General features: G+C 42.0%; 1 protein-coding gene across 3 annotated transcripts in view; it reads right to left on the reverse strand.

The window, feature by feature from the left end:
* pde4d (phosphodiesterase 4D, cAMP-specific) overlaps positions 1 to 27896 on the reverse strand; it is a 1194146-nt gene that overhangs the window by 1085734 nt on the left and 80516 nt on the right. Inside the window, exon 1 of one of the 3 annotated variants that reach the window (XM_043689222.1) lies at positions 21877 to 21918. The exons of the other annotated variants lie outside the window; for them this stretch is intronic. Coding sequence (XP_043545157.1) covers positions 21877 to 21903 — 27 coding nt within the window. The 5' untranslated portion in view covers positions 21904 to 21918. Of the gene's footprint in view, positions 1 to 21876; positions 21919 to 27896 lie in introns of those variants that run through there. 3 annotated transcript variants of the gene reach the window in all.

A 27896-nucleotide genomic window follows, 5' to 3' on the forward strand; every position in this document is an offset into this window, starting at 1 on the left:
GACTGCAGATTACCATAACAAGCGAATTTGCTTTGTGTCTGTGCTAAGCCTAACAAGACAGAAACTCTAGGGCTTTTAGCTTTTACTGAGGTGACAAATTGCAAATTGCAAATTGGAAATGTGAGGCAGAGGTGCAGTGAGCATTGAAGTTGGCACAATGTGCTGAGTGCTGAAGGAATCGGCAAGCACCCTCCTCCAATCAGTGAGATTTTCCCTGGGCAATAAGTGTCCTTGCAGCAGCATTGCAATGAAAGGTACCAGAGTGCTCCAAAGTGAAGTGGAGAACTGTAAGTAGATCAGAAATGTGCTATGACGATATGATGAGGGTGGTGTGTGCCAGATGCCAATGCCTTGCATATGGGATGTGTGCAGTCTCTGATTTGGAGAGTTTCCCGAGATGAAAGTAACTAGTGTCCAAGAGGGAGGTATGGAGGAGCTAGTGGTGAGCTGGACTCACCAGGTATCTGCTGTGACTTTTATGTTGGGATTTGTCAGCCTCTAGCTTTTATCTAGCGGGAGGGAGAATGGGTAGCCACATATAAATGAGACAAGATTAATTAAAAATGAGGCATTATGCATACTACTGCATACAAATAGGATTCTCACCACTAACAAGTGCAAATCTCATCTTGCTATTCAAGACTTGGTTAGAAAATTGGAATTTTTGCTCTTAGCAGGCCATCTCATGTCATTTCCCCAACTTACTTACTAATGTCCCAATTGTTTAGAGGCTGGGAAGGTTGTGCCCTTTGTTTAATAGAACTGTCGTGTTTGTTAAATGACTTCATTAGTGTTTCTCCTGCATTTTTCTGAGTGGTTCTGCATTCTTAAATGACACTTTTAATCTATCAAGGGAACTATAGACCAGCAAGCCTGACATCAGTGATGGGCAGGTTGTTGGAGGGAATCTTGAGGGACAGGATTTACATGTATTTGGAAAGGCAAGGATATACCCACAGGTGAGGTGCCAGAAGACTGGAGTATTACTAACATGGTGCAATTATTTAAGAAATGAAAGAAAAACCCAGGGAACTATAGACCAGTGACCCTGACATCAGTGGTGGGCAAGTTTTAGATTTTTTAGATTAGATTACTTACAGTGTGGAAACAGGCCCTTCGGCCCAACAAGTCCACACCGACCCGCCAAAGCGCAACCCACCCAGACCCATTCCCCTACATTTACCTCTTCACCTAACACTACGGGCAATTTAGCATGGCCAATTCACCTAACCTGCACATTTTTTGGATTGTGGGAGGAAACCAGAGCACCCGGAGGAAACCCATGCAGACATGGGGAGAATGTGCAAACTCCACACAGAGAGTCGCCAGAGGCGGGAATTGAACCCGGGTCTTTGGCGCTGTGAGGCAGCAGCGCTAACCACTGTGCCACCGTGCCGCCCACAAGTTGTTGGAGGGAATACCAAGAGACAGGATTTACATGTATTTGGAAAGGCAAGGACTGATTAGGGATAGTCAACATGGCTTTGTGCATAGGAAATAATGTCTCACTAACTTGATTAATTTTATTGAAGAAGTAACAAAGAGGATTAGTGAGGGCAGAGCAGTGGACATGAGCTATATAGACTTCAGTAAGGTGTTCGACAAGGTTCCTCATGGGAGATTGGCCAGCAAGGTTAGATCTCATGGAATACAGGGAGAACTAGCCATTTGGATACAGAACTAGCTTGAAAGTAGTAGACAGAAGGTGGTGGTGGAGGGTTGCTTTTCAGACTGCAGGCCTGTGACCAGTAGTGTGCTACAAAGATTGGTGATAGGTCCACTGCTTTTCATCATTTACATAAATGATTTGGATGTGAACATAGGAAGTATAGTTAGGAAGTTTGCAAATGACACCAAAATTAGAGGTATAGTGGACAACAATGAGTGTTACCTCAGAGTATAATGGGATCTTGATCAGTTGGTCCAATGGGCCAATGAGTGGCAGATGGAGTTTAATTTAAATAAATTTTAAGTGCTGCATTTTGGAAAAGCAAATCAGGGCAGGACATATACACTTAATGGTAAGTTCTTGGAGAATGCTGCTGAACAAAGAGACTTTGGAGTGCAGGTTCATAGTTCCTAGAAAGTGGAGTTGCATGTAAACAGGATAGTGAAGAAGGCATCTCAAATGCTTTCCTTTATTGGTTAGTGCATTGAGTACAGGAGTTGGGAGGTCATGTTGCGGCTGGACAGGACATTGGTTAGGCCACTGTTGGAATATTGCATGCAATTCAGATCTCCTTCCTATCGGAAAGATGTTCTGATACTTGAAAGGGTTCAGAAAAGATCTACAAGGATGTTGCCTGTCTTGGAGGGTTTGAGCTTTAGGGAGAGGCTGAATGGACTGGGGCTGTTTTCCCTGGATCAGAGGCTGAGTGGTGAGCTTATAGAGGTTTATAAAATCATGAGGGGCATAGATAGGGTAATTAAACAAGGTGGGTGAGTCCAAAACTAGAGGGCATAGGTTTAGGGTGAGAGGGGAAAGTTTGAAAAGGGACCTAACTGGCAACTTTTTCACGCAGAGGATGGTGTGTGTATGGAATGAGCTGTCAGAGGAAGTGGTGGAGGCTAGTATAATTACAACATTTAAAAAGGCATCTGGATGGATTTATGAATAGGAAGGATTTAGAGTGATACGGGACTAAACTAATTTAGGATATCTGGTCAGCATGGTCGAGTTGGACTGAAGGGTATATTCCTGTGCTGTACAACTCTATGACTCTAAGGAGGTTGTCAGCTTTCTCTTCAAAATTCATCATAAATCTCAAAGTTAAGCTTCTTCCAATCTTTCTCAATGTACATTTGCACTAATAATACAAGGCTGTGAGCCACTGTACCTTGTGATGCTCCTTATGGCATTCTACTGGAGAATAAATATGAATCCAGTGTTGACTTGCTTTCACATTATTTACTGAACATTGAGGAAGATGTTCAGCAAAAATTGTATGGTATGGATGTGACACAAATGTTAAGGCAATTCCATCCAAGATAGAAAAAAAAGGGACAGAAGAAAACCAAGAATCTGGGCTTTTTTTTGCAGAATATATTTGTAATTTGCATTGAATTTTAACTGCATTAAAATTGAATTGAAACAGAAATTGCAGTGTATTAACTGGATGGAAAATCAATACTCCATTCATTCATAAAGCAATACCATGCATTGTGACTGCAATCACGATAAACTAAAAATATTAGAAGGAGTTGGCACCACTCAGGACGTACATCATTAGTGCATAATTCTGATATTGCACCTAAGCATAGCAATCAAATATCTTAGAGGAATTCAAAAGGAGGGTTATTAAAGTGTGAAAGTTAAATTAGATTTTTCTTCCCACCTTACATATTTGACACGAGACTGGTCATAACATTTGCCTGATTTCATTCAATGAAATCTAAAGAATAAACATGGAAGGAGTTCTAGAGTGACCAGATGTTCTATCCTGCACGAGCATCATCTATGCATTGACAATGTAAACATACTTCTGACTTTTAAAAGTTGGTCTATTCATTGCTGTGCCATCAAATTTCAGTTGGGAATATAGAATGGTACAACGGAGGTCCAACAATGTCTAATTCCGCATTTATCATGGTGCTCATCTACAGATGAACTGATAGTGAGATATCGGGCAAAATTGACTTGTATTTATGTACAACTATTCATGGATTTTCAGACTATCCAAAAGCTTCTCACGTCACTAAAGTAGCTTATGAAGTATAATATCAGGCAGTTGGTGTACAATAGGGTCTCACACAGATAATGACTAGACAACCTGTTCTTAGGTGTACTTTAAGACAAATATATGGTGAGAAAAATTGAGGGGATGTTCCACTTAACAGGACACACAAAGTCTCAGTTTCATCACTTACTGGGAAATCAGCAGCACCATCATTTGAGTGAGGTTTACAAAATCATGTGCAGCTGGATAAAGTAGCTGGGAAGATGGTGTTCCCACTCATAAAAGGCACAAAAATTAGACAGCATACGTTTAATGTGATGTGTAAAAGAAGCAATGGTGAGAGAATCACATAATAAATTTGTCATAAAGCAAACAAAGGAAGGAAGAACTTTTTTTATAAATGGACTCCAGATATCCCAGCATGCTTCATTGCAACTTTTGAGGTGTATTCCTCGCTGCAATGGGAGAAACGCGGGTCATTTGCTGACCAGAAGCAGTAAGGTGGCAGTGGTCAGAGATAAAAATTAGCTTGGACGCAAATATTGAACAAGACCTTCCTTGCTCATCTTGAACTCACATCATGGAACCTTCAAATCCACCAAAGAAATAGGGAGAGCCTCCATTTAACAAACCATTCTAAAAGAGACAATTCCAATATTGTGGAACCTTGCCAAGCCCTGAATGAGATGAATTTTGGTGTCAAATTTGGGAGGATCACATGAGAGATTAAATGAGGCCTTCCTTGATTTCAGGAGCAACAAATTGCATTTCTAACCAAGTTTCAGATGTTGAGATGAGATTCTCACTCAAGACTGTTCAGAAGCCTATTAACAGGGATTGTTGTTTGTTATTACCCTCATTATTCCTTTATCTGGACTCATTCTCCTATCACCTGCTGGATATAAACTGGATGCTGAGAATTCCCAGCATAACAGTCAGAACAAGTACCTGGTAAGTGTAAGTCACCAGCTGCTCATCTGGACCTGCACCTTGGACAGACAGCACCAACATCTCAGGGCCAATATGCAGCACTGACATACAGCCCCATGTTCCACAGACATTAGCCTCTCTGCACCATCATGGCATATCCTCACTCCATTTACAGCGCACTTCTGTAGTTAAATGCTGCACTTTGGGGCACACCAGCAACTAGTATTGCAATGCTGTTTGATAAACACTTTGCCACATCAATTGGGGCACAAGGATGCACCTTGGAGTTGCTCACATGCTCTCTCAGCAGTCCAAATGCTCTCAATCCCTTCTTGCCATCACTGGTGTTCAATGAGCCCTCAACAGTTGGGGTATTTCATCCCAAGGAGGGTACATCATTCTCAAAGTTTGGGCATTAGTTGCACTTATTTTGATTGACCTTCCCTAAAGGAATCAGATTCCCTACAGTGTGGAAACAGGCCATTTGGCCCATCAAGTCCACACTGACTCTTCAAAAGATCAGGGTCTGGATTAGAGTGGTGTTGGAAAAGCACAGCAGGTCAGGCAGCATCCAAGGAAAATTGATGTTTCAGGCAAAAGCCCTTCATCAGGAATAGAGGCAGGGAGCCTGCAGGGTGGAGACATAAATGAGAGGAGGTTGGGGGTGGGAAGAAACTCGCATAGAGTACAATAGGTGAATGGGGGTGGGGATGGAGGCGATAGGTCAGAGAGGAGGGTGGAGTGGATAGGTGGAAAGGAAGCTAGGACAGGTCATTAGGACGGTGCTGAGCTGGTAGGTTGGAACTAGGGTCAGGTGGGGGGAGGGGAAATGAGGACACTGGTGAAGTCTACATTGATGCGCTGGGGTTGAAGTGTTGTGAGGCGGAAGATGAGACGTTCTTCCTCCAGGCGTCAGGTGGTGAGGGAGCGGCGGTGGAGGAGGAGGCCCAGGACCTGTATGTCCTCGGCAGAGCAGAAGAGGGAGTTGAAGTGTTGGGCCACAGGGCGGTGGGGTTGATTGGTGCGGGTGTCCCGGAGATATTCCCTAAAGCGCTCTGCGAGGAGGCATCCAGTGTCCCCAATGTAGAGGAGACCGCATCAGGAGCAACAGAAACAATAAATGATGTTGGTGGATGTGCAGGTAAAATTTTGATGGATGTGGAAGGCTCAGCACTGTCTCCATGACCTGTCCTACCTGCCTATCTTCCTTTCCACCTATCCACTCCACCCTCCTCTCTGACCTATCACCTCCATCCCCACCTCCATTCACCTATTGTACTCTATATTAGTTTCTCCCCACCCCCTTCTCATTTATCTCTCCACCCTGCAGGGTCCCTGCCTCTAGTCCTGATGAAGGGCTTTTGCCCGAAATGTCGATTTTCCTGCTTCTCGGATGCTGCCTGACCTGCTGTGCTTTTCCAACACCACTCTAATCCATTCTCTGGTTTCCAGCATTTGCAATCCTCGTTTTTACCTCTTCAAAAGATCATCCCACCCAGAACCATTCCCCTACACTATGCCTGTAACCCTGCTTTTCTCATGGCCAGTTCACTTAACATGCACATCTTTGGACTGTGGGAGGAAACCAGAGCACCTGGAGGAAACCCACACAGACACAGGGAGAATGAGCAAACTCCACACAGATAGTTGCCAGAGGCTAGAATTGAACCCAGGTCCCTAGCACTGCGAAGCAGCAGTGCTAACCACTGAGCCACTGTGCCCCACAAAATGCAATATGGGTTCTTCTTGTCTCTGCAGCTAATAGTGAGACCACTGTTGCCCCTATTAAATACTGTCTTCCCAGCACATTGACAGAGTGCACTGGCGGGTGAATGGAAAGTTTAGCATGACATGGGAACTGGTGGTTAGCCACCAAGAGGTGGGTTCAGCTGAAGATAAGTCGTAGGCATAGAGACAGAAATTCAACATTCAGAATCGACATCATCCTTGAATCATGGGACATCCAAGGATAACAATGATATTTATCATTTGTTCCTGGTCATTTGAAAGATTTCTTTTACACAAAAATACCACCAAATCAACCCTGTCACTTTTAAATGATTAATAATTTACAAGCATTGCCCACCAGGGCCAGTGCAAGAATGACAAAAATAGGAGGGGGTAATGTGGGATATAAATGAATTAATGTTAATTCTGCAAGTATAAATTCTGATACAGAATAGGAATGAGAAAATACATATTCAGCAAAAAGAAAGGATATGTTAGCATGAGACGTGAATACAGAACAATGGTGGATATATGGGCAAACAGGAAAGCATCTGTTTCCCCCTTACACGCGGACACAGGAACAAACCCTAATCAAAGAGGTCAAAGTGGCCTCTGAATGGAAATAGATGCTGATAGAAGAAAAGATATGCCTAATCAATAACCTACGGTAGACTGACGTCAAACACCCTTATGGGAGTCAGAGATTTGTAATTACCTTACCTGGTAATTAGACAAAGCACCCACCTATAGGTGTATAAATAAAAAAGAAGCTGTTGTTCAGACATTCGTCTCGGATTGAAATTATTAAAGTGAGTGAGCTTTTGTTTCTCACAGGTAAGAATTGAATTAAATGGTCTTGGAGGGGTAAATAATACACTCAACCTCCCCATGGTGCTCACCTCCTATTTGGAAGGCTACACAGTGCAGTTACTTTGAAGATCTCGTTATTCAGCGAGAAAATGCATGAAATGGTGTTGATACATGTGCAATGAGCACTCAGCTCTTATTGCAATCTAGTCAGGAATAATAGGCAGTGTAGAGCTGGGATGACCTTGCTGGTAATGACTATATTGATTGTATTTTCCAAGTTTGCCTGCTGCAAATTGAGGAGCTCTATAACTGGCTCACTGCTGACTCATTGTGGCAATTATCTTTGGTGATCAGCAAGATAAGTGTGTCAGGTTCTGCAAATATAATATGGTACATACTAATCTCTTAGTCTTACTTTATTTTATACCATCATAATTGTAATATAATCATCGACTATGCAGTGTTCCTTAAAACTCAGTTTCCCTTACGAAGTAAAATCTTGTCTATCCAAACCAAACAGATCACTTGGTAAGTACCTGAGCCACTAATGTAGACATCTACAGCCCTGATGACTGATGCATCGTTGTTGTAATGTATACAACCCACAGAATGTATTATAATGACTTCACAAGTTTTTTCAATTTTCCCTTACAAACCTACAAATTCAACATTTAGTAGGACAGAGGCCCCCAGAGTTCATTGAAACGTGTTTTCTTCCAAGTCACATGACAACTCGACATAAACATTTGTCACCATTTTGTGAATTCTGAAATTTTCTACCTAACGTCACTATGGGAACACTTTCAGGACATAGACTGCAATGGCTCCAAACAACGACCCACCAAAACCTCAGGGCAACTAGGGCTAGGTAATAAATATCGGCAATAGCCATATCTCAAGCAAGTACATTTTGAAAATGTCCCATAAGAATTATTAATCAACTCAGACATATGGAATGTCTAGGAGACAAAATGGAGCAGATTTTAAAATGTGTTGCTCGGACAAAATTGGTACAGGGTCAATTTGTCTGGACCTGTGATCCACTGTGAATATGCTTTGGCTGTTATTCAGTATGGCACAGTATTATGTGTTGAACTAAATCTTCCCATAGTTTTGCAAAATGTAATTTTTACTGCATTTCATGGAGAGATTCACTCTTTCAGGCCTGTTGAGCTTTCTCATGCTCCTGTACACAACTTGCTCATTAACTACCTACCGACAGCACGCCTCTCATCCAATGCTGACCCAATTTTCCATTTGCCTCAATCAGAATACTCGTTATCCTAGAATTCCTGACACAGACACCATTTTAAAAGGCTCCTGTGCACCCAGTCAAGCATGGTCAATCTGCAGATGCCCGGCATGCTTTGTGATATTTGTCCTAGTCATGACAGATAAGAGGAAATTGCTGCCCAGCTTTGTGGACAAGAATCTAAAGGTCCTTTTGGACAGGGTGATGCAGAGGAAGGATATCTTTTCCCACAGGACCAGTAGAGGAAGTAATGTCACCAGACCATGCTAGCTTGTCAAAGTTTGCCACCCAAGTCAGTGCAGTCTCTGCCTATTGCATGCAATTCACTCCTACACACCCAATTCTCCCACACTATCTTTCTGCAATTGTGTTCACCTTTGGTAATCTGGTGGTGGATGTTTAAGGTAGCAAATTGACAGCTGAACACATGGTTGTTGTATAAGGGTGTAAAACAGTGAAAGAGACCACATTATTAAAGGCACATTCAATGGGAATTATCCAGAAAAAAATTGTTCAGGAAAGGAGGAGTGTCTCATCTTTTAAAGAAATTCATAATAGTGGAATTAATTCAGTAAAGTCATTAAAGAAAGTGGAACATTTAGGTGGTAAGCAGTAAAATTCATCCAGAGAAGCTGCCAAAGAAAGGATTTCAACCCCACCGTGAAGTCTCTTTCAAGGATGCCTATCTTGAAGAAGTTCTCCTCCTGTCTCTACAATGATCTCAGTGAGTCTCTCTCTCACTGCACCCCAGGTCATCTCCTCTGCCCTTAAGCTCTTCAGCCACGTCCTGAAGCAAACTCGCGACTACAGCCACATCTCCTTTCTCAGTGCCTATGGAACCAACTGATCCCGCATGGACTCCGGACTACATTCAGACCAACTTTCCTGATGAAGGGCTTATGCCCGAAACGTCAGTTCTCCTGCTCCTCAGAAGCTGCCTGACCTGGTGTGCTTTTCCAGCACCACACTCTCAACTCTGATCTCCAGCATCTGCAGTTCTTATTTACTCCAAAAGGTGGTAACCCTCCAACTTAGCTGTGAGAAATCAGGAATCCTCTATTTTGAGTGGATAAAGTAAACATGACCCTTCATCTCAGAGGACCATTCTCTCATTAAGAAAGACAACCTCTGGTGGTTCAGCCTGAGGGTCATCACACCTCAGGTGAGGGTTGAGGTTGAGAAGGTGGGACTTTAATGGTGAACTCAACTGGTAGAGGAATTGAATTCGCACTCTTGTTGTCACTCTGCACCACAAGCCAGTTACCGGAGCTCATTTGAGTGGGTAAACCCTTCAGAACTGCAGAGAACTCCATGAAAGCCACCACAGAAAAGGAATGACCAACATCTATGTATTCAGGATCCTGTAAAGATGAATTCTTCTCTCCATGAGGAAAACCCAAAACATTAAAGATCCTCCAGTTTAACGGGATTTTCAAACCTCGGATTGTCAGGAAAGGAATCAAAGTTAACAGTCCTCAACCCAGAGACTGACCAATCTTCCAAATCTGATGAGAACAAGCTCTGGGAAAATAGTGAAACCACAAGTTTACCTGCATTTGTGAAGTCAGAGACTTTGCAAGAGATGGGGTAATGGGAAATGCTTTTAGATGCTATGGCAATATCAACTGTCTGACATATATTTTTAAAAATCATTTATTCTCTAAGTTTAGATTTTTTAAAAATTAGTAACTGGAGGGTTTTCTGAATGTATGAAGTTAATGGTTAACTTGTAAGTATTTTTGTAACCATGGTGACTTCTTTTAAACAGTTTCTGAGGCCTGACTTTAGAACAAATGGGTTTTATGCACCAATAATGGACTTCTGTTTACTTTAGTTTCAATTCTGGGTGGCAAATAAACTAATGGGCCCTTAGGGTTTGTTAGAGATATCTGAAATAGTTTTTAAGTTTAAGTGAAACACTCAAAGAGGGAGGTGTTTCTTTTCAGTTTTTACTTTACATTATGAGCAGACCTATGATGTCCTTGGAATAGGATGGCTGTTCAGATGAGTGTGCCTGAGAAGAGAAGGATATACAGTGAATTAGGTTACCTTATAGCAAATAATTAGGCCCAGACCCCAAAGCATTAGAATAATACTCAACTTTAAGTAATCTGTTAGGGTATGTTTAAGCAGATTAGCATAGCTCCAAGAAAAAAACTCTCTTTAGTTTCAATGTTAAAAACCAAGGACACAGTGACTTAAACCTACTGGGGTATGAGAAATAGGCACCAGGTATGAGTGGTGTTTTAGTTACTTTATCAGGAATATGTTCTGGGTACTGAACAAAAGCCGTTCATTTCTTTTCAGTTTGTAAAAAATGTTTTTGGATTAATGGAATTATACTTTTACTGCGTGTCAAAAATCTTTGAATTGAGCTTAAGTAGATGGTTTCATTTATTCCATTTTGTCTTCATTTCTTTTGTTAGTGAACTTCTGTTTGTCTCTAAGAGCAAAATCCACAGCATTGTGTGCTTATGTTTCAGCAAAAGACCACTTCATTAAAACCATAACAAATCAAACTATAATCTATTAAGCCAGGTTCCTATCTAGAATCGGATTTAGAGTCAAAGAGTCTTAGAAACAGACCCTTCGGTCCAACCCGTCCATGCTGACCAGATATCCCAACCCAATCTAGTCCTACCTACCAGCACCCAGCCCATATCCCTCCAAATCCTTCCTATTCATATACCCATCCAGATGCCTCTTAAATGTTGCAATTGTACCATCATCCACCACTTCCTCTGGCAGCTCATTCCATACACGTACTATCCTCTGCGTGAAAATGTTGCCCCTTCCGTCCCTTTTATATCTTTCCCCTCTCACCCTAAACCTATGCCCTCTAGTTCTGGACTCCCCGACCCCAGGGAAAAGACTTTGTCTATTTATCCTATTCATGCCCCTCATGATTTGGCAAACCTCTATAAGGTCACCCTTCAGCCTCCGACGCTCCAGGGAAAACAGCCCCAGCCTGTTCAGCCTCTCCTTATAGCTCAAATCCTCCAACCCTGGCAACCCTGGCAAATCTTTTCTGAACCCTTTCAGGTTTCGTAACATCTTTCCGATAGGAAGGAGACCAGAATTGCACACAATATTCCAACAGTGGCCTAACTGTCCTGTACAGCCACAACATGACCTCCCAACTCTTGTACTCAATACTCTGACCAACAAAAGAAGGCATACCAAACGCCTTCTTCACTATCCTATCTACCTGCGACTTCACTTTCAAGGATTGTAACCTTTTTCGCTGTCCACTACACCTTCAATTTTGGTGTCATCTGCAAACTTACTAACTGCACCACTTATGCTTCCATCCAAATCATTTATATAAATAACAAAAAGTAGAGGACCCAGCATTGATCCTTGTGGCATTCCACTGGTCACAAGCCCCCAGTCTGAAAAACAACCCTCCACCACCACCCTCTGTCTTCTATCTTTGAGCCAGTTCTGTATCCAAATGGCTAGTTCTCCCTGTATTCCGTGAGATCTAACCTTGCTAATCAGTCTCCCATGGGGAACCTTGTCGAACGCCTTACTGAAATCCATATAGATCACATCTACTGCTCTGCCCTCTTCAATCCTCTTTGTTACTTTCTCAAAAACTCAAACAACTTTGTGAGACGACTTCCCACGCACAAAGCCATGTTGACTATCCCTAATCAGTCCTTGCCTTTCCAAATATATATATATCCTGCTCCTCAGGATTCCCTCCAACAACTTGCCCACCACCAACATCAGGCTCACTGGTCTATAGTTCCCTGACTTGTCCAATGATAACAACAGTTAGGATGAATAAAAATGCGTACATGTTTTCTCTTAATAATGGAATAGTATCTGGATGTGTGATATTGCAAAGGAGTGCAAGAATCTTAAAGGGTTAAAATGGAGGTGTGTTTTAAGCACTACCCACTTTAAGAAAGTCATGTGGACTTGTGGCAGGATGGCTTAGGATCTTGGAGTAAGACCTTACATCTGACCCTCCTCAATCTCTGTAACAATGTCTATCACATCAATGTAACCTGTAACTAGTTGCTAACATTCGATACATTTGCTGTTCAATAGACTAGGGTCATGTTGAAATAAGTGTGGGCCGGGTGCTGGCAAGTGGGACTAGATTGGGTTGGGATATCTGGTCGGCATGGACGGGTTGGACCGAAGGGTCTGTTTCCATGCTGTACATCTCTATGACTCTCAGTGGCTGCCACGCAAGAGTAAGCATCCCTGCTACACTTAAAAGGGATGGTGACAGCAACCTACCTCATGGTGAGGTACAGACTGTTTGTCACTTCTCATCCCAAGTACACGTACAACAACAGTGACCTTGTTGCCATTTGAGGTATTCAAACAAGTGGAGAGTATTCCATCACACTTCTGATTTCTGTTTTGCAGGTGGTATAAAGTTGTGAAGAATAAGGAGACATTTGTTACCAAATTTCCAATCTGCTCTCGCAGCCACAGTACTTGCGTGACCAGTTCTGTTAGGTTTCCAGTTAATTGTGAGGCAGTCCTCCACCCCCACACTGACTGTCAAAAGGGAATTCTCTCTCGATGCAGATGGTCATCACTTGGTTCCTGTTTGTACAGAATGTTACTCGTCACTTCTCACTCCAAGCCTGAATGTTGCTCTTTTTGTGTTGCATGCAGCACTACCTTAGGCATAATGAACGTAACTGAAAATTGTGCAATTTTCAGCAAACATCCATAATTATGACCTGGGAGGATAATTAACAAAGTAACTGCGGGTAATTGGACCTAGGAATCGATCTTGAGCAACACCTGGAGAGGACAATCTGCCTCTGTACCAAGCGTGACTTCAGCCTGTAGAGATTTTCCCACAGCTGACAGACGGATGAGAAGTCTGCAATATAGCCATAATTTGCTGTGGGAAGCCTACATTGATACAGAGTATGACTTCTAACCTAACCTTCCCGAAGGGCGGCATGATGGCTCAGTGGTTAGCACTGTTGCCTCACAGTGCCAGGTTCGAACCCAGCCTCAGGCGACTGTCTGTGTGGAGTTTGCACATTCTCCCAGTGTCTGCGTGGGTTTCCTCTGGGTGCTCCGGTTTCCTCCCACAGTCCAAAGATGTGCAGGTTAGGTGAATTGGCCGTGCTAAAACGTCCATAGTTGTTATGTACATGAGTCAGAGTGGGGTGGGTTACTCTTCAGAGCGTCGGTGTAGACTTGTTGACTTTCCCACACTGGAGGGAATCTAGTCTAATCAAAGAAATCTGGCAAAAGTGAAGTCAATAGCAATTATGGGCCTGGAGTCATAGCCAAAGGAACTGTAGTTATTGGTGACCATTCATCTCAACCTGAGGAGATTGCTGTAGAATTTCATCCTGGTAGTATCCTCGACCCAACCATCTTCAGCTTTAGTGATGACTGTCTCACCTTCTGTAGGTTTGCTAAACATCATGTACAAACCTGAAGGGGAATAGACAAATTACATTGAGGAAGAAGTGTGGATGTTCACTGACGGCTGTACAAGATACTGAAACAGCGCATTTCCAAATGCAGCAAGACGTGGACAATATTCAGGCTTAGATTGATAAATAGCAAGTAAAACTTGCACCACACAGGTGCCAGGCAATGCCCACCTCCAACAAAACAGAATCTAATCCTTGCCGCTTCACCAGCAATGAATACCCTACTATCCTAGGGCATAGGGTGTTGACTAGAAACTTAATTGGATCAGTCATATAAATACTATGGCTAGATGAACAGGTCAGAGCCTGGGAATGTTGAGTAGGGTATGTAATGAGTAGGGTTTTTGCACCTCAGTGAGATTCTCCGAAGTCTGTCCACCATCTACAAGGAACAAGTCAGGAGTGTGATGGACTACTCCCCACTTGCCTGGATGAATCCACTTCTAACAAGTAAGCAGCAGTGTGCATTGTCTACAAGGTGTCCTGTACCAACTTACCAAGGCTCCTTTGACAATGATTTCTGAACCTTGACCTCTACCACAAGAGCTGTGTATGTATAGCAACAACTCCACCTGCAAGTTCCTCTCCAGGTTTTACATGTAACCTTGATATGAAACTATATCACTATTCCTTCACTGTCTTGGGTTAAATACCTGAAAATCCAAACCTAACAAGACATGGGTAGTCATTCCTAACTATATGGTTATGGACAGATCCAGCTGTAACTACTGGATTGGTGAGGACCAGGTCTAGTAGGCTTTTTCCATCGCCAGTTCTGTCACTTCTGTCAGATATGTCCTTCACAATGTCTCCACTTAACTGAAAATCCATTCATCACTGGTATAATTCTAGTAAAACTCTTCTGTAATCTCTGTTGCTTTGATATTTTTCCTGAAGCAAATTGGGCATTAGTCCCTGAAAGTAAACCTGAAATTTCAAAGGTATACCACAACATCTTTGCACCTGACTGGTGAGGGCAATGGCAAGAAATATGTGGTAAGATCCTAAAAGTGAGAATTTCAATGGCAAAAGATGTCAGGTTTGAACGGAAAGAATCTCACTTGTAAGGGGCTAAAGGCCCTTTGGGCGACCCAACCAAAACTCCAAGAACCTCAGGTCCAACTGTGACATTTTACGCGAGTTGCCTGCTCTGCCCCTCAAACCTTCAGGTTCCTTCCTACCTTGCCCTCCCTGTCAAACCATCAGCTTGGATCTTTCCCAGATTCCCACCCAGCTCCTTTAGTTAACTGCTCATCTCACCACTTTACCCCCAAGCCCCAGGAAGGTGTATAACTTAGTTATGCCAAACATAGTTCTGCAGCAATAGGGTTAACATAGCCAAGGTGATGGTGATTATCGATAATTCTTCCACATCCTCCTGAGAAACCCCTTTCCTTCAAGTGCTCTGTTGTCATCTACCCCTTATACATTGAGTTGCACTCCATTCCCCCTCCTCCCCTCTTCCCCCAACCACCACCATCACTTCAGAATTATTATTATTGATTAGTCCATTTACTAAAATGACTACCCAAGCCTCTAGCCTGATATTGGATGATGCCATTGAATTATTGTCTCGCTGCCCCTGATTGAAGGCACCCCCCTTGAATTGGCTGATGACTACTCCCCTCAGACTTTGAATCATGGTTTTTTGGTTAAATTTGGTGTGTTTTCCATGTACATTGCTGGCACTTGGCACAGCGTCATATAGCAATCAGTCTGCCCGCTTATTGATTACTGCTGACAACCATGATAAACTACCTCCTTTTCTATCCATGTTAAAAACAAAGCGAGACTAAAGAGGGTGTCCTGCCTCGATGCAGGTTCACCTTGCCTGACTGAGAGTGGCAGGCAGGATGCAGGTGGAAGGTCTGGCCATCTCTGGAATGCATTGAGAGGAGACTTCTGGAAGTGGGAGTTGGTTGGGATGTTGGGAGGGGTGTTATGTGGTGGTGGGGGGAGCATCTGTGTGGTTCCCCTTTGAGTTGGATGCCTGCTGTCATCTCCCTGAATCCTTATGAAGAAGTTAATCAGAAGCAATGTCAAAGTCCCTTATTTCTTTATTGCCTTATTGCCTAATAGCTCGGGGCAGATCTATGCATACATCCAGCAAGCACCACGTGTCTTGGCACTGTATTTCCATGGCAGCTACAGACTGCCCAATGAAGCAGTCAGACATGTACCAGACATGCCATTGATGGACTCTTTCAACCTTCAACTCAATTTTCCTGCTGTTCCTCTATCTGCTTGGGTATTTGAATAAAGTTACTAACGGCTGATACCAAAGGATCCTCTCCTGCTTGTGCTGAGCAGATGCCTGGTCTCTGGCAGCCCTCTGAGTGCCAGAGACCTGGTGATGCAAGATGAATTAATCTTCCTGATAGGTGATCAAGCTTGTGCTTCTGTAAGGTTTTGAGATTGGAAAGGTAAGTTATACCTATTCATTTATGTAATTTATATTGGTAACACTTCTTGCAAAAGTGAAAAAGTGTACCTTAAGGAATTAAAGAAAACTTCTCTGTTATAATTTATTTCTTCCAATCGAACATAGAATATAGAACTGTGTAGCACAGGAAGCACCTTTTCACACAAAGTTGTGTCGAATGTGACACAAAAATTAAACTATCCCTTCTGCTTGCTCTTGGTCCATATCCCTCCATTCCTTGCAATATTTGGCAGTGGCTCAGTGGTTAGCACTGCTGCCTCACAGTACCAGAGACCAGAGTTCGATTCCAGCCTTGGGCGACTAAATGTGGAGTTTGCACATTCTACCTGTGCCTGTTCCAGTTTCTTCACACAATCCAAAGATGCGCAGGTCAGGTGAATTGGCCTTGCTAAATTGCCTATAGTCTTCACGGATGCATTTGTTAGATGCATTAGGCAGGGGTAAAAATAGTGTAGGGGAATGGGTCTGGGTGGGTTACTCTTTGGGGGGCGGTGTGGACTAATCTAGAATCTGGTTTCCAGCATCTGCAGTCATTGTTTTTACCCTGTAATTACAACTTATAGAAGTACTAACAACAACAAAAAATAAACTTTGCTGAGCACTTTTAATTAAATGTACATCTCAAAATGTCTTATGGAATAGATCTGACTCAAACAAACTGTGAATCTACACAATGCTTACTGTGAAACTTATTAAATAAAAACAAGGAAATGTGGATGCTGAAAATCCAAAACAAAAATAGAAATTGTTGGAGAAACTCAGCAGATCTGGCAACATCTGTGGAGAGAAAGCAGAGTTTTAGGTCGAGTGACCTCCCCTATATGGGGGAGATGAATGCTGACCGGATGACCGATTGGCAAAACAAAAATGACAAGCTTCCAGGTGTCTGCCACTTCAACACACCACCGCATCCTCTTGTGAGGCTTGCTGCAGTGCTCCAAAGACAAATGCAATTTGGAAGAACAGCACCTGACTTTTCAGTTGGGGATCCTGCAGCCTTCAGGATTCAATATCGAGTTCAATAAGTTTTGGGCCTGAGCACCTTCTCCCATGTCCTTATCCAAACTCTCTCTCAGTCATGTACACGGCAGGTATTCATGTGACTTGGCCAACATTGTCTATCTCCTATGCTGCAGGCAAGGATGCCTCGACACATGGTACACCGGCAAGACTGAGCAGACACTATGACAACGGATGCATGGACACTGCACAGCATTTGCTAGACAAGGACATTGCCTCCCAGTCAGGGAACACTTCAGCGGTTAGGGGCATTTGGCCTCAGGTCTTTGGGTGACCATCCTCGGACTTCGGGATATGCAACAACACAGAATGGCTGAGCAAAGGCTAATGGCCAAGTTTGGAACCCATGCGGATGGCTTCAATCAGACCTTGGGTTCATGTCGCAATACAGGTGACCCCCACTACACTATACAGACACACACACTTACATACTCTCACATTCACACAGACCCTTTCTCTCTAACTCACACACATACACGCCGTACACTCACTCACACCCTCTCACAGGCTTATACTCCATCACACACACGCGCACACACACACACTCTCTCACGTACACTCACAGGCATACACACATAGAAGTCATTTACATTTGCAGAATTGTAATTGCAGAATCATTCTATTTTACTCAGAAAACACACAATCTGCAGGCAGTCAATCCATGTAATACTGTATAAATGTCTACTTTGGAAATAGAACCAATTTGACTCAAGATTGGGATATAGACAGACTCTAACCTCACAGCTTTAATACATTGACTGAGCTGAGATGTTTTTTCATAAAGCCTTAAGTTTTCTCAAGATTGCAACTTAAAAGTTCTGGAATTTACATATTAATGAACTGAACCTACAACCTAGTCTAAAAGATGCAAGACTTAACAGTAATCTAGGTTTGTTCAAAAAATCATTTCATTGCATGACACTGTAATCTTTTTCTATAAATTCTCTGTCTTATGATCTGGCTCCACAGCCACCTGATGAAGAAGCAGCCCTCGGAAAGCTAGTACTTCCAAGTAAACCTGTTGGACTATAACCTGCTGTTGTGATTTTTAATTTTGTCTATCCCCGTCCAACACTGGCACCTCCACATCGTGACAATAGGCCTTGTCATCATATGGGCTGCTACCACAAACAACCGATTGTCAGCTAATAATGGTCCTCAATGACAGCTATTTATTTCCCAGGCTGACCTTTACCCACTGCTTTGACTGCTCAACTGTTTCTCTGTCTCTCTCCCCCCATCTTCACCTATCATTTAAATATCTTCCCTCCTCACCCTTCTCTAGCATACTGTATATGCCAACCGTTTCAGAGCTACAATCAGTTCTGAAGAAGTGAACCGTCTTTCCATAGATGCTGCCAGACCTACTGAGCTTCTCCAGTAATTTCTGTTTTTGGACAAAAACCAAGGTTGTTTTTGTCCCTCATATCCTCTATCCCCACATAAAGGATACAGAACAGTATTTTCTTCCATACTACTCCAAATGAATGAAATCAATAGCTCCGGAGCAAGACTGCAATTATTTATTTGTACATTGCAGAGCAATTTAATGTAATAGCACCACAATTGATACAGCTCAGCTCATGTTTCAAATATACAATAACACTTTTGGGTTTTTTGGTATTATTCTCCTATTTGTTACATTACATCTTTCTACATCTGGCTTACTTGTAACTACCTGGGGATGAATTTCCACTGTACACTAGAATTAATATATGTAATGTGCATGCATTGAGTTATAATTTTAGGTGGCAGAGCAACTTGAGCAGGCATTAGCTTTTGGCTTATTCCTAAATTTACTGCAGTTTGTAAATAAGCTAAATGAATGGACCTTGAGTAAACAGCACATTGGTTTTTTAAAAAAAGAAATGTAACCAGCTTTTTCCCCGTTTATGTCTGTCTCTGTGTATCTATTAGGGGGAGCTGAAAAAAGGCTTAGAACTTTTACTGTGTTTACTTATTTAGTTTAATTGTTTACCGTCGCTAGATTTTAATTACCTGTAATAATTAATGATTCTTGATGTGTGCTTTGTATCAACCTTTGTTTGAATGTCAGGCAGACTGGAGGTTGCACATATTTCTTTGAAATGCTGGGAACAGTGGGGCTTGATTTGCAGTTTGCGACTTCAATGTGTTGTGACAAAGGGCACAGTCATGATTGTTAGGTATGTGTCACTGCATGTGAGATCAAACCAAGAGTGTGATTCCTTTGCAAGTGTGTAGCTCGAAGACAAATATCTTCCTGCAGGGGTTATTTTGAGAGTTGAACTTACAGATTTTATCTGACAGCCACATTTTGCTAAGCCAATTAAAATGAAATTAAAAGTTCAAGATGCCTCAGGTCAGCACAGTGGTCACACTCCAGAATTGTGTGGCCACTGAAGACTGGCTATAACCGTAGGAGATGGCAGAAGGTCACAACCGAAACGTCAGCTTGTCCACCTTCTGATGCTACCTGGTTTGCTGTGTTCTTCTAGCCTCCTGCCTGCCTACTTTGAATTCCAGCATCTGCAGTTTTATTGTCTATAACTGCAGGAGGCAGCAGCCCTTATCAGATGTTAAGTAGCAATGACCTCGCAGCTTCCTTAATTGAGTTGCATTTAGATGGTGATTTTAATTGTTTAGCCACATTCCCATTGATACTTTTTAGTCTGTGTCAGTTGGTTAGGAAGCTTCTGATATCAGAATGCACAGGCCCAACGACACCACCATCTTCCTCACACCAGCCAACCTCTTTTCCACTATACTAACCCAGCTCTACTTCCTCATTTCGATGTGGGAAGCATCCTTTACCATGTATCCTGTGAAATTCTTTGAGGAGAAAGTGAGGTCTGCAGATGCTGGAGATCAGAGCTGAAAATGTGTTGCTGGAAAAGCACAGCAGGTCAGGCAGCATCCAGGGAACAGGAGAATCGACATTTCGGGCATAAGCCCTTCTTCAGCCCTTATTCCTGAAGAAGGGCTTATGCCCGAAACGTCGATTCTCCTGTTCCCTGGATGCTGCCTGACCTGCTGCGCTTTTCCAGCAACACATTTTCAATCCTGTGAAATTCCCCAATACTTGTCCAGGACCTGGCATACTTGGATACTGCCTAAGCTACGATAACTCATGCAGTAATACACTAAAGGTATATAAAATGAGGTTGCTTTTATGAAAAAATTTGAGATGCTCTTCCAAAGGTTTGTGCAGACATGATGGGGTGAATGGCTTCTCCCTGCACTGTAGTGATCCTATGATTCTAACATCTCTTGAGATGAATACATATTGAGGAGCTAGGTCATCAAGGTCATGTTTTCCCACCTGTTAAGAGAGGAAGGTTGTGGGGATCTGCAATTGAAATATTCCATACATGCTATTGGCAGGTGTGACTGCTTCAGCAGTTTGGGTTTTGTAAAGTAAGGTTTTAAGGGGCTCAGATTGTGTAAACCATTTTACTTCAATGTAGAACAGATTAGCAGAATAATAAGACAAAATTAATTTTGCAAACAGTAATTTATTAAGAAGAAGAGCTATTCTGTGTGCAGGGGAGCAAGCATCTGAAATAGTTTGCCAGAGGACAGATACAAAATCAACAAAGGACTTCAAAACATGGCTGAACATTGCATTGAAAGAGCAAGGGTTCTGAAGAGCCAAAAGCTTTTCTTATTTTCAATTTTCAAGCTTTTCAATTTTCTTATTGTTTATGATATTGTTATGCCTTACCCAAATGTGCTCTGTAAAAAAATTGCATGTATTTAACTGATTTGCTATTCCCACACAATCCTAAGTACTATTCAGTTATTTCAACTGTACCTGTTTCCATCTGGAGTCTTGTTTTTCCCTTCATGTTTTAAAGATGGTGGTCTGCAAATCCCTAGGAGCTGTCACTGTTTTGTAGAATCCTTTGTTTAATGTTGCCCACCTGTCTCTATTCCAACCCTCCGCTGTCCCTCTGTCCACACTCTCTCTATATTTGGCACATCACTAAAGCAAAACCATGTGAGGTTAATTAAGAAGGAACGGTACAGAAATTGACTGTTATAGTAAAACATAAATTACACAATAAAATATGTTGATGTCCTGATAAGAACTGGTAATGTCCATAATCCTTATATTTAGGACTACAAGGTATTTTTTTATAAATCCCCTTTAAGAACGTAATGTTGTTGTAAAATTGAGGACGCTATCCCTCTGCTCAGTTGCTTTCCATTGCACATTCTTGCAGTTTGTTGCTAGCACAATTTCAAGAATACCTTTAGGCAGAAAATTTGCCAGAATATTCTAATCCCACAGAAAACAATAAATATATAAATATATATGTATATATACTCTGCCACTAAGACAGGACAATTATTTTAGAAGGTATACAAAACAATTCTGAATACAAATTCCTACACTGCAACCTTGCACCACAACCTTTTCTGTATTAGGATTGAAGAATTCCAGGCTTTCTCTTGCCTTGTTAACTGCAAAAGTGGGATTCTCAGTGGAGCTTTCATACGGGGAAAATATTACAGATAAATCTTTGTGTTAACTCGTGCAAAATACTTCACTTCAGTATATTTCATAGATTTGCTTGCATCGAACAAAACCATAAAATGCCAGTTTACCTGTTTGAGATTTTGTACGCTGATCATTCATCCAAAAAGCTGCTTCATGATTTCATTCATAAATTTCTTTTCTGCCTTTCAGTAACAAATTCATTACAGTACTGCATGTGTTTTAATCTGAAGCAGGACGGCCAATTGACCTGCACCATACAGATAAAGCAGACAATCTACACTTGCTGCAACACTGCTTTCCCTGCCCCCACACCTAGTGATCAGATTTCCATGACAGTGTGATTCATGCTGCAAGGATAACCAGACATTCTACTGCTCAGGATCACTTTGAGATGTACTCATTTATTTATTTTCTTTCATCCACTCCACACAACAGCCAAGGGAAAGGACAATCCCTTAGTGAGCTAAGGTCATTGAGTCCGAGCTCATTCACTTCTACTCGTCAGATGGACTTATGAATAAATTATATTTAATTTGGCCTCTGCGGAGAGAGCACATAACACTCCATTTCTGTATTAGCTGGAAAGAAAACCAGTAAGACCAACAGCAAATAGGTACCTCTTTAATTCAATTACTTATCTTCCATATGCCTCTTATTATGTGTTAATTCTGATACATATTATCTTTAAAAACACAGAGCCTAGCCATATTAGCTGCAATATTGAGGGTCAACTCATTTAAGTAACATAGAACATAGAACAATACAGCGCAGAACAGGCCCTTCAGCCCTCGATGTTGCGCCGACCTGTGAACTATTCTCAGCTTGTCCTTCTACACTATCCCATCATCATCCATGTGCTTATCTAAGGATTGCCTAAATCTCCTTAATGTGGCTGAGTTGACTACATTAGCAGATAGGGCATTTCACACCCTTACCACACTCTGAGTAAAGAACCTGCCTCTGACATCTGTTTTAAATCTATCACTCCTCAATTTGTAGTTATGCCCCCTCGTACAAGCTGACGTCATCATCCTAGAAAAAAGACTTTCACTGTCTGCCCTATCTAATCCTCTGATCATCTCGTATGTCTCAATCAAATCCCCTCTTAGCCTTCTTCTTTCCAATGAGAACAGACCCAAGTCTCTCAGTCTTTCCTCATAAGACTTTCCCTCCAGAGCAAGCAACATCCTGGTAAATCTCCTCTTCAAGTTTTCCAATGCTTCCACATCCTTCCCAAAATATGGTGACCAGAACGGTACACAATATTCCAAGTGTGGCTGCACCAGCGTTTTGTATAGTTGCAGCATGATAATGCGGCTCTGGAACTCAATCCCTCTACCAATGAAACCTAACACACCGTTTGCCTTCTTAACAGCACTAACCAGCTATCAACAGTTCTGATTTTTAAAAAAATATAACTTCATATTCTCTAAAGATAGAAAAATCTACTTATGGAATGCCAATGAGTAGTTAAAGATGTTATCATTAGGCCAACAGAACTGAACAGTACTTTCAGGGATCTATGTACATGGACTCCAAGATCCCTCTGCACACCCCCACACTACCAAGAATCTTTCGATTGACCTAGTACTCTGCCTTCCTGTTATTCTTCCCAAAGTGCATCACCTCAAATTTAGCTGCATTGAATTTCATTTGCCACCTCTCAGCCCAATTCTGCCGTTTATCCAAGTCCCCCTGCAACCTGTAACATTCTTCCAAACTGTCCACTACTCCACCATGAAGTCCCAGCACAACTTGCTTCTGTGCATTGAAACAGTGAAATAGATGGAGCATGATATTGAATTATAGCTCAAATTTTAATGTCTTTACTGGCAAGTGGTCACAAAGAGGCTGAATTGGAGCAGTTCATAGACTTCATCCACAACTTCCACCCTGCCCTTAAATTCACTTGGTCCATCTTGGATACCTTCCTCCCCTTTCCCAACGTCTCCGTTTCCATCTCCAGTGACAGTCTCCAGACAGTCGTTTCCTATTAAGTCGTTTTACAACTACCTGGACTACACTTCCTCCCACCCAGTATCCTCCAAGAACTCAATCCCATTTTCCCAATTTCTCCACCTTCATCCAGACAAGGAGACATGGCACTCCCAAGCATTCCAGATATTCACCTATTTTGAACAACATGCTTCCCACCCCCCACCCCCACAAGAACGGACTGCAGGTTTCCATCCCTCAAGCATTTTTTAATGGTTTTTATGAGAATTGACAATGATTTCATAGTCATTATCACTGAGACTAATCTAGATCTACTAATTAAACTGATATGTTTGCAGAGAATTAACCTAGACTTCTGGATATCTATTCAAGCGATGTCATCACTACATCACTGCCTCCCTGATTAGATTATCATATTTAACTGTCTAGGTTGCACACAGAGTCTGTCATTAGTCAGTGATTTCCACAGTTTTTTCAATTGCGCATATTAATGCAGAAGTATGTATCACCAGTTAATATAAATATCCAATTAACAAATTTTTCCAGGGCAGCAGTTAAATGTTACCTGACGTTATGTCAGTATCCCCACAAATGGTAGGTGTGGAGAGTCCAGCTCAGATATCTGATCATTTGGAACTGGAAGACAACCATATCAACCTTGATCTTACTGAATAGAAGAAGAAACCTAAAGGGTTGAATGGCCCCCATCTGTTCCTAATTCACATATTCCTGTAGAAACACAGAAGATAGATGTACGAATAGGCCATCTGATCCATCGACCAAGCCTCACCATTCAGCATTATGTCTGATCCTCCATCTCAATGCTGCAGTCTCGCTTTCTCACAATTCCCTGTGAGGCCCTCAGCCTTTAGAAATCTATCTTTTATAAACACATCCAATGACTTGGTATCCATAGCCTTCTATGGTGGAGAATTCCACAGATTCACTACCCTATTGTAAAAGAAATTTCTGCTTATCTCAGTCTGAAATGGCTTATCTTGTATTTTAAGAACATGACCATTTGTTCCAGATCTTAAGTCCAGGGGAAGTATAATTTCTGATTGCTGTCTGTTCATCCTGTCAATCATTTCAGTGAAATACCCTCTCACTCTTGTAACTAACAGTGAATAAAGGCCAAGTCAACCCAATTTCTCTACATACTATAAACCTGACATTCCAGGAACCAGATGGGTAAACCTCTGCTGCATTTCCTCTGGGGCAGGTGTATGTTTTTCTTTGGCAAAGAGACCAAAGAGACCAAAACTGCACATAATACTCCAGGTGTGGTCTCACCAAGGGCTTCTCAATGGCCAATTCAGGGCTTTTATTTGTCTTCACTAAAGCTTTTAATATTTACAGAAGCTTTTCCAACCTGTTCTTATTTACCAAACAAGTTTGTTCTCGTTCTCTATTTTGCCCCCCTTAATCAATCTCATGGTGTTCTTTTATTGAATTCTAAACTATTTAAGACCATAAGACATCGGAGCAGAGGTAGACCATTCAGCCCATCAAGTCTGCTGTATTATTAAACAAAATCAAGATGAAAACTGACGATCCTCAACTCCACGTTTCTGCCTTTTCCCCCATAATGTTGGATTCTCTTACTGATTAAAAATCAGTCTATCAACATTTAGATATCTTAATATCATAGCCTTTAGAGTCTTCTGTTGTGAAGAGATTCACTATCCTCAGAGAAGAAATTTCTCCTCACTTCTGTCTTAACCATGTGACCCCTTATTTGGAGATTATGTCCTCAGATCCTCGGCATTCCCTCAAAGGGAAGTAACCTTTTCACATCTCTCCTGTCAATTCCCTGAAGAATCTAGGTCGCCTCTCCTACTTCTGTGTTCCAATGAGTACTTGTCAAACCTACACAATGTCTCCTCATGAGACAGTCCCTCCATATATTCTCTGGATTGCCTCCAACATCAGTTTATCTTCCTTTAGGTTAGGAACGTAAAACTGTTCGCAGTATTTCAGCTGTGGTCTGACAGGTATTTTGTAACATTTTATTAAAATGTTCCTACTTTTATATTCCATTCCCTTTGAAATAAAGGCTAACATCTATTTGCCTTACCAAATACACTCTGGGTAGCTAGCTTTTCTTTTGATTCATAGACATGGACTCCAAAATCCCTTTGCTCCATAATTTTCTGCAGTCTTTTTCCATTTAAATAATATTCATCTCCTCTATTCTTCCTGCCAAAGTGCATGACCTCACATTTCTACATATTATATTAAATCTGCCAAGTTTTTGCCTACTTATTTAACCTGGCTATGTCCCCCTGCAGACTCTTCTATTCCCTATTCTTCAGGCTTGTCGCTTTTTAAAGTAATTTCATGATTCCTCTTGGATCTTTAATATAAATTGTTCACCATGTTTGTGTCATTGTTTCCAGTGAGTTCTTTCACCTAAAAGGAATATGTAACTGGTACAATGTATATATTTGTTCCTTGAACATTAGCCTTCCCTATCCACTATCATGATCTTTAATGAAGTGACCAGTCTTTACAGTCTATACACCTTTGCTCCACAACAGGCTTGTCAAAATAAACTGCAGATGCTGGAGTCCAAGGTAGACAAGCAGGAGGATGGAAGAACATAGCAGGCCAGGCAGTAAATGAAGGTGGAGAAGTCAACATTTCAGGTGTAGGGTTATTGACACGTATAGGTTCTGAGAGTATAGGGTTACAGCCAAAATATTGAGAGGAGCACAGTGGTTAGCACTGCTGCCTCACAGCATCAGGACCCGAGTTCAATTCCACCCTTGGGCGACTGTCTGTGTAGAGTTTGCACATTCTCCCTGTGTCTGTGTGGGTTTCTCCCACAATCCAAAGACCTGCAGATCAGGTGAATTGGCCATGATAAATTGCCTGTAGAGTTAGGTGCATTAGTCAGGGATAAATAGAGGGTAGGGGAATGGGTCTGGGTGGGATACTCTTCAGAGGGTCAGTGTGGACTTGTTTGGCTGAAGGGCCTGTTTCCATACTGGAGGGAATCTAATCTTTGATTCCTTTGTTTAGATTTCGGATCTTACCTTTGGATTTGCTGCTAGCCTTTGTTTTCTACTTTTCCATCTTGGTTTATCTCATTCTTGTTTCACCCCTCAGGTGCTTTTCCCTCTGTCACTCTCACTTAAACCCTTCCCCACTGGACTGGTGAAACCCTGTGTGAAGACACTGATCCCAGTCCTGCAGAGGTATAATTTGTCTAGCTTGCACAATTCCCATCTTCCTCAGAATCGATCTCAATGCCTCAAAAATCTAAACCCCTCCTTCTGATATAATCTATCCAGCCACACACTCAGTCAATTCTCCAATTCCTAATTTCATTAGCACATGGTACTGAGAGTAATCCTAAGATTACTACCATTGAGGTACTGCTTTTTAATTTTTTTCCCCAGCTCTCCATATTTTGCTTGCAGAGCACCATCTCTCTTTTTATCTATGCTGTTGGTACCTACATCCACCACAGTCTCTGGCTGTTCTCCCCCCATTCAGGATATCCTGGGACCACTCACTGACATCCTTCACCCTGGCACCAGAGAGACAATATACTATTCTGGTGTCACATCTGCAGTCACAGAATCATCTGTTTCCCTTCTGATGCAATTCCAAGTTACAAGGAATACATGCTTTGACAATTCTGAATATTCCTACTCAGGAAATCTTTCAAAGCCTTATATGTGCTGAAGGCAAGGTTTCAGAAGTTGATATTGCAGCGGGCAAGGAATACTCTATGCAGATTGTAAGTTTCCCTATGTTTTGGGACTATCTTGCTGGGTTTTTTTCCCTTTTAAGTTAAATGTAGAAGAAAGGATTGCGAGGATGATTCAGGAGAAGAGTGAAAGTAATAGGGTGGTTGTTATGGGGGACTTTAACTATCCTGATATTGATTGGGAAAGCTATAGCTCCAGTTCGTTAGATGGGTCGGTGTTTGTCCAATGTGTGCAGGAGGGTTTCCTGACGCAATATGTAGATAGGCCAACAAGAGGTGAGGCCATACTGGATTTGGTTCTGGGTAATGAACCAGGCCAGGTGTTAGAATTAGAGGTAGGTGAGCACTTTGGGGACAGGTCGTACCTCACAAACCTTATTGAATTCTTTGAGAAGGTGACTAAGGAAGTGGACGAGGGTTAAGCAGTAGATGTGGTGTATATGGATTTTAGCA

Source organism: Chiloscyllium plagiosum, chromosome 1 (genome assembly GCF_004010195.1).
Source record: "Chiloscyllium plagiosum isolate BGI_BamShark_2017 chromosome 1, ASM401019v2, whole genome shotgun sequence".
Taxonomy (NCBI): Eukaryota; Metazoa; Chordata; class Chondrichthyes; order Orectolobiformes; family Hemiscylliidae; genus Chiloscyllium; species Chiloscyllium plagiosum.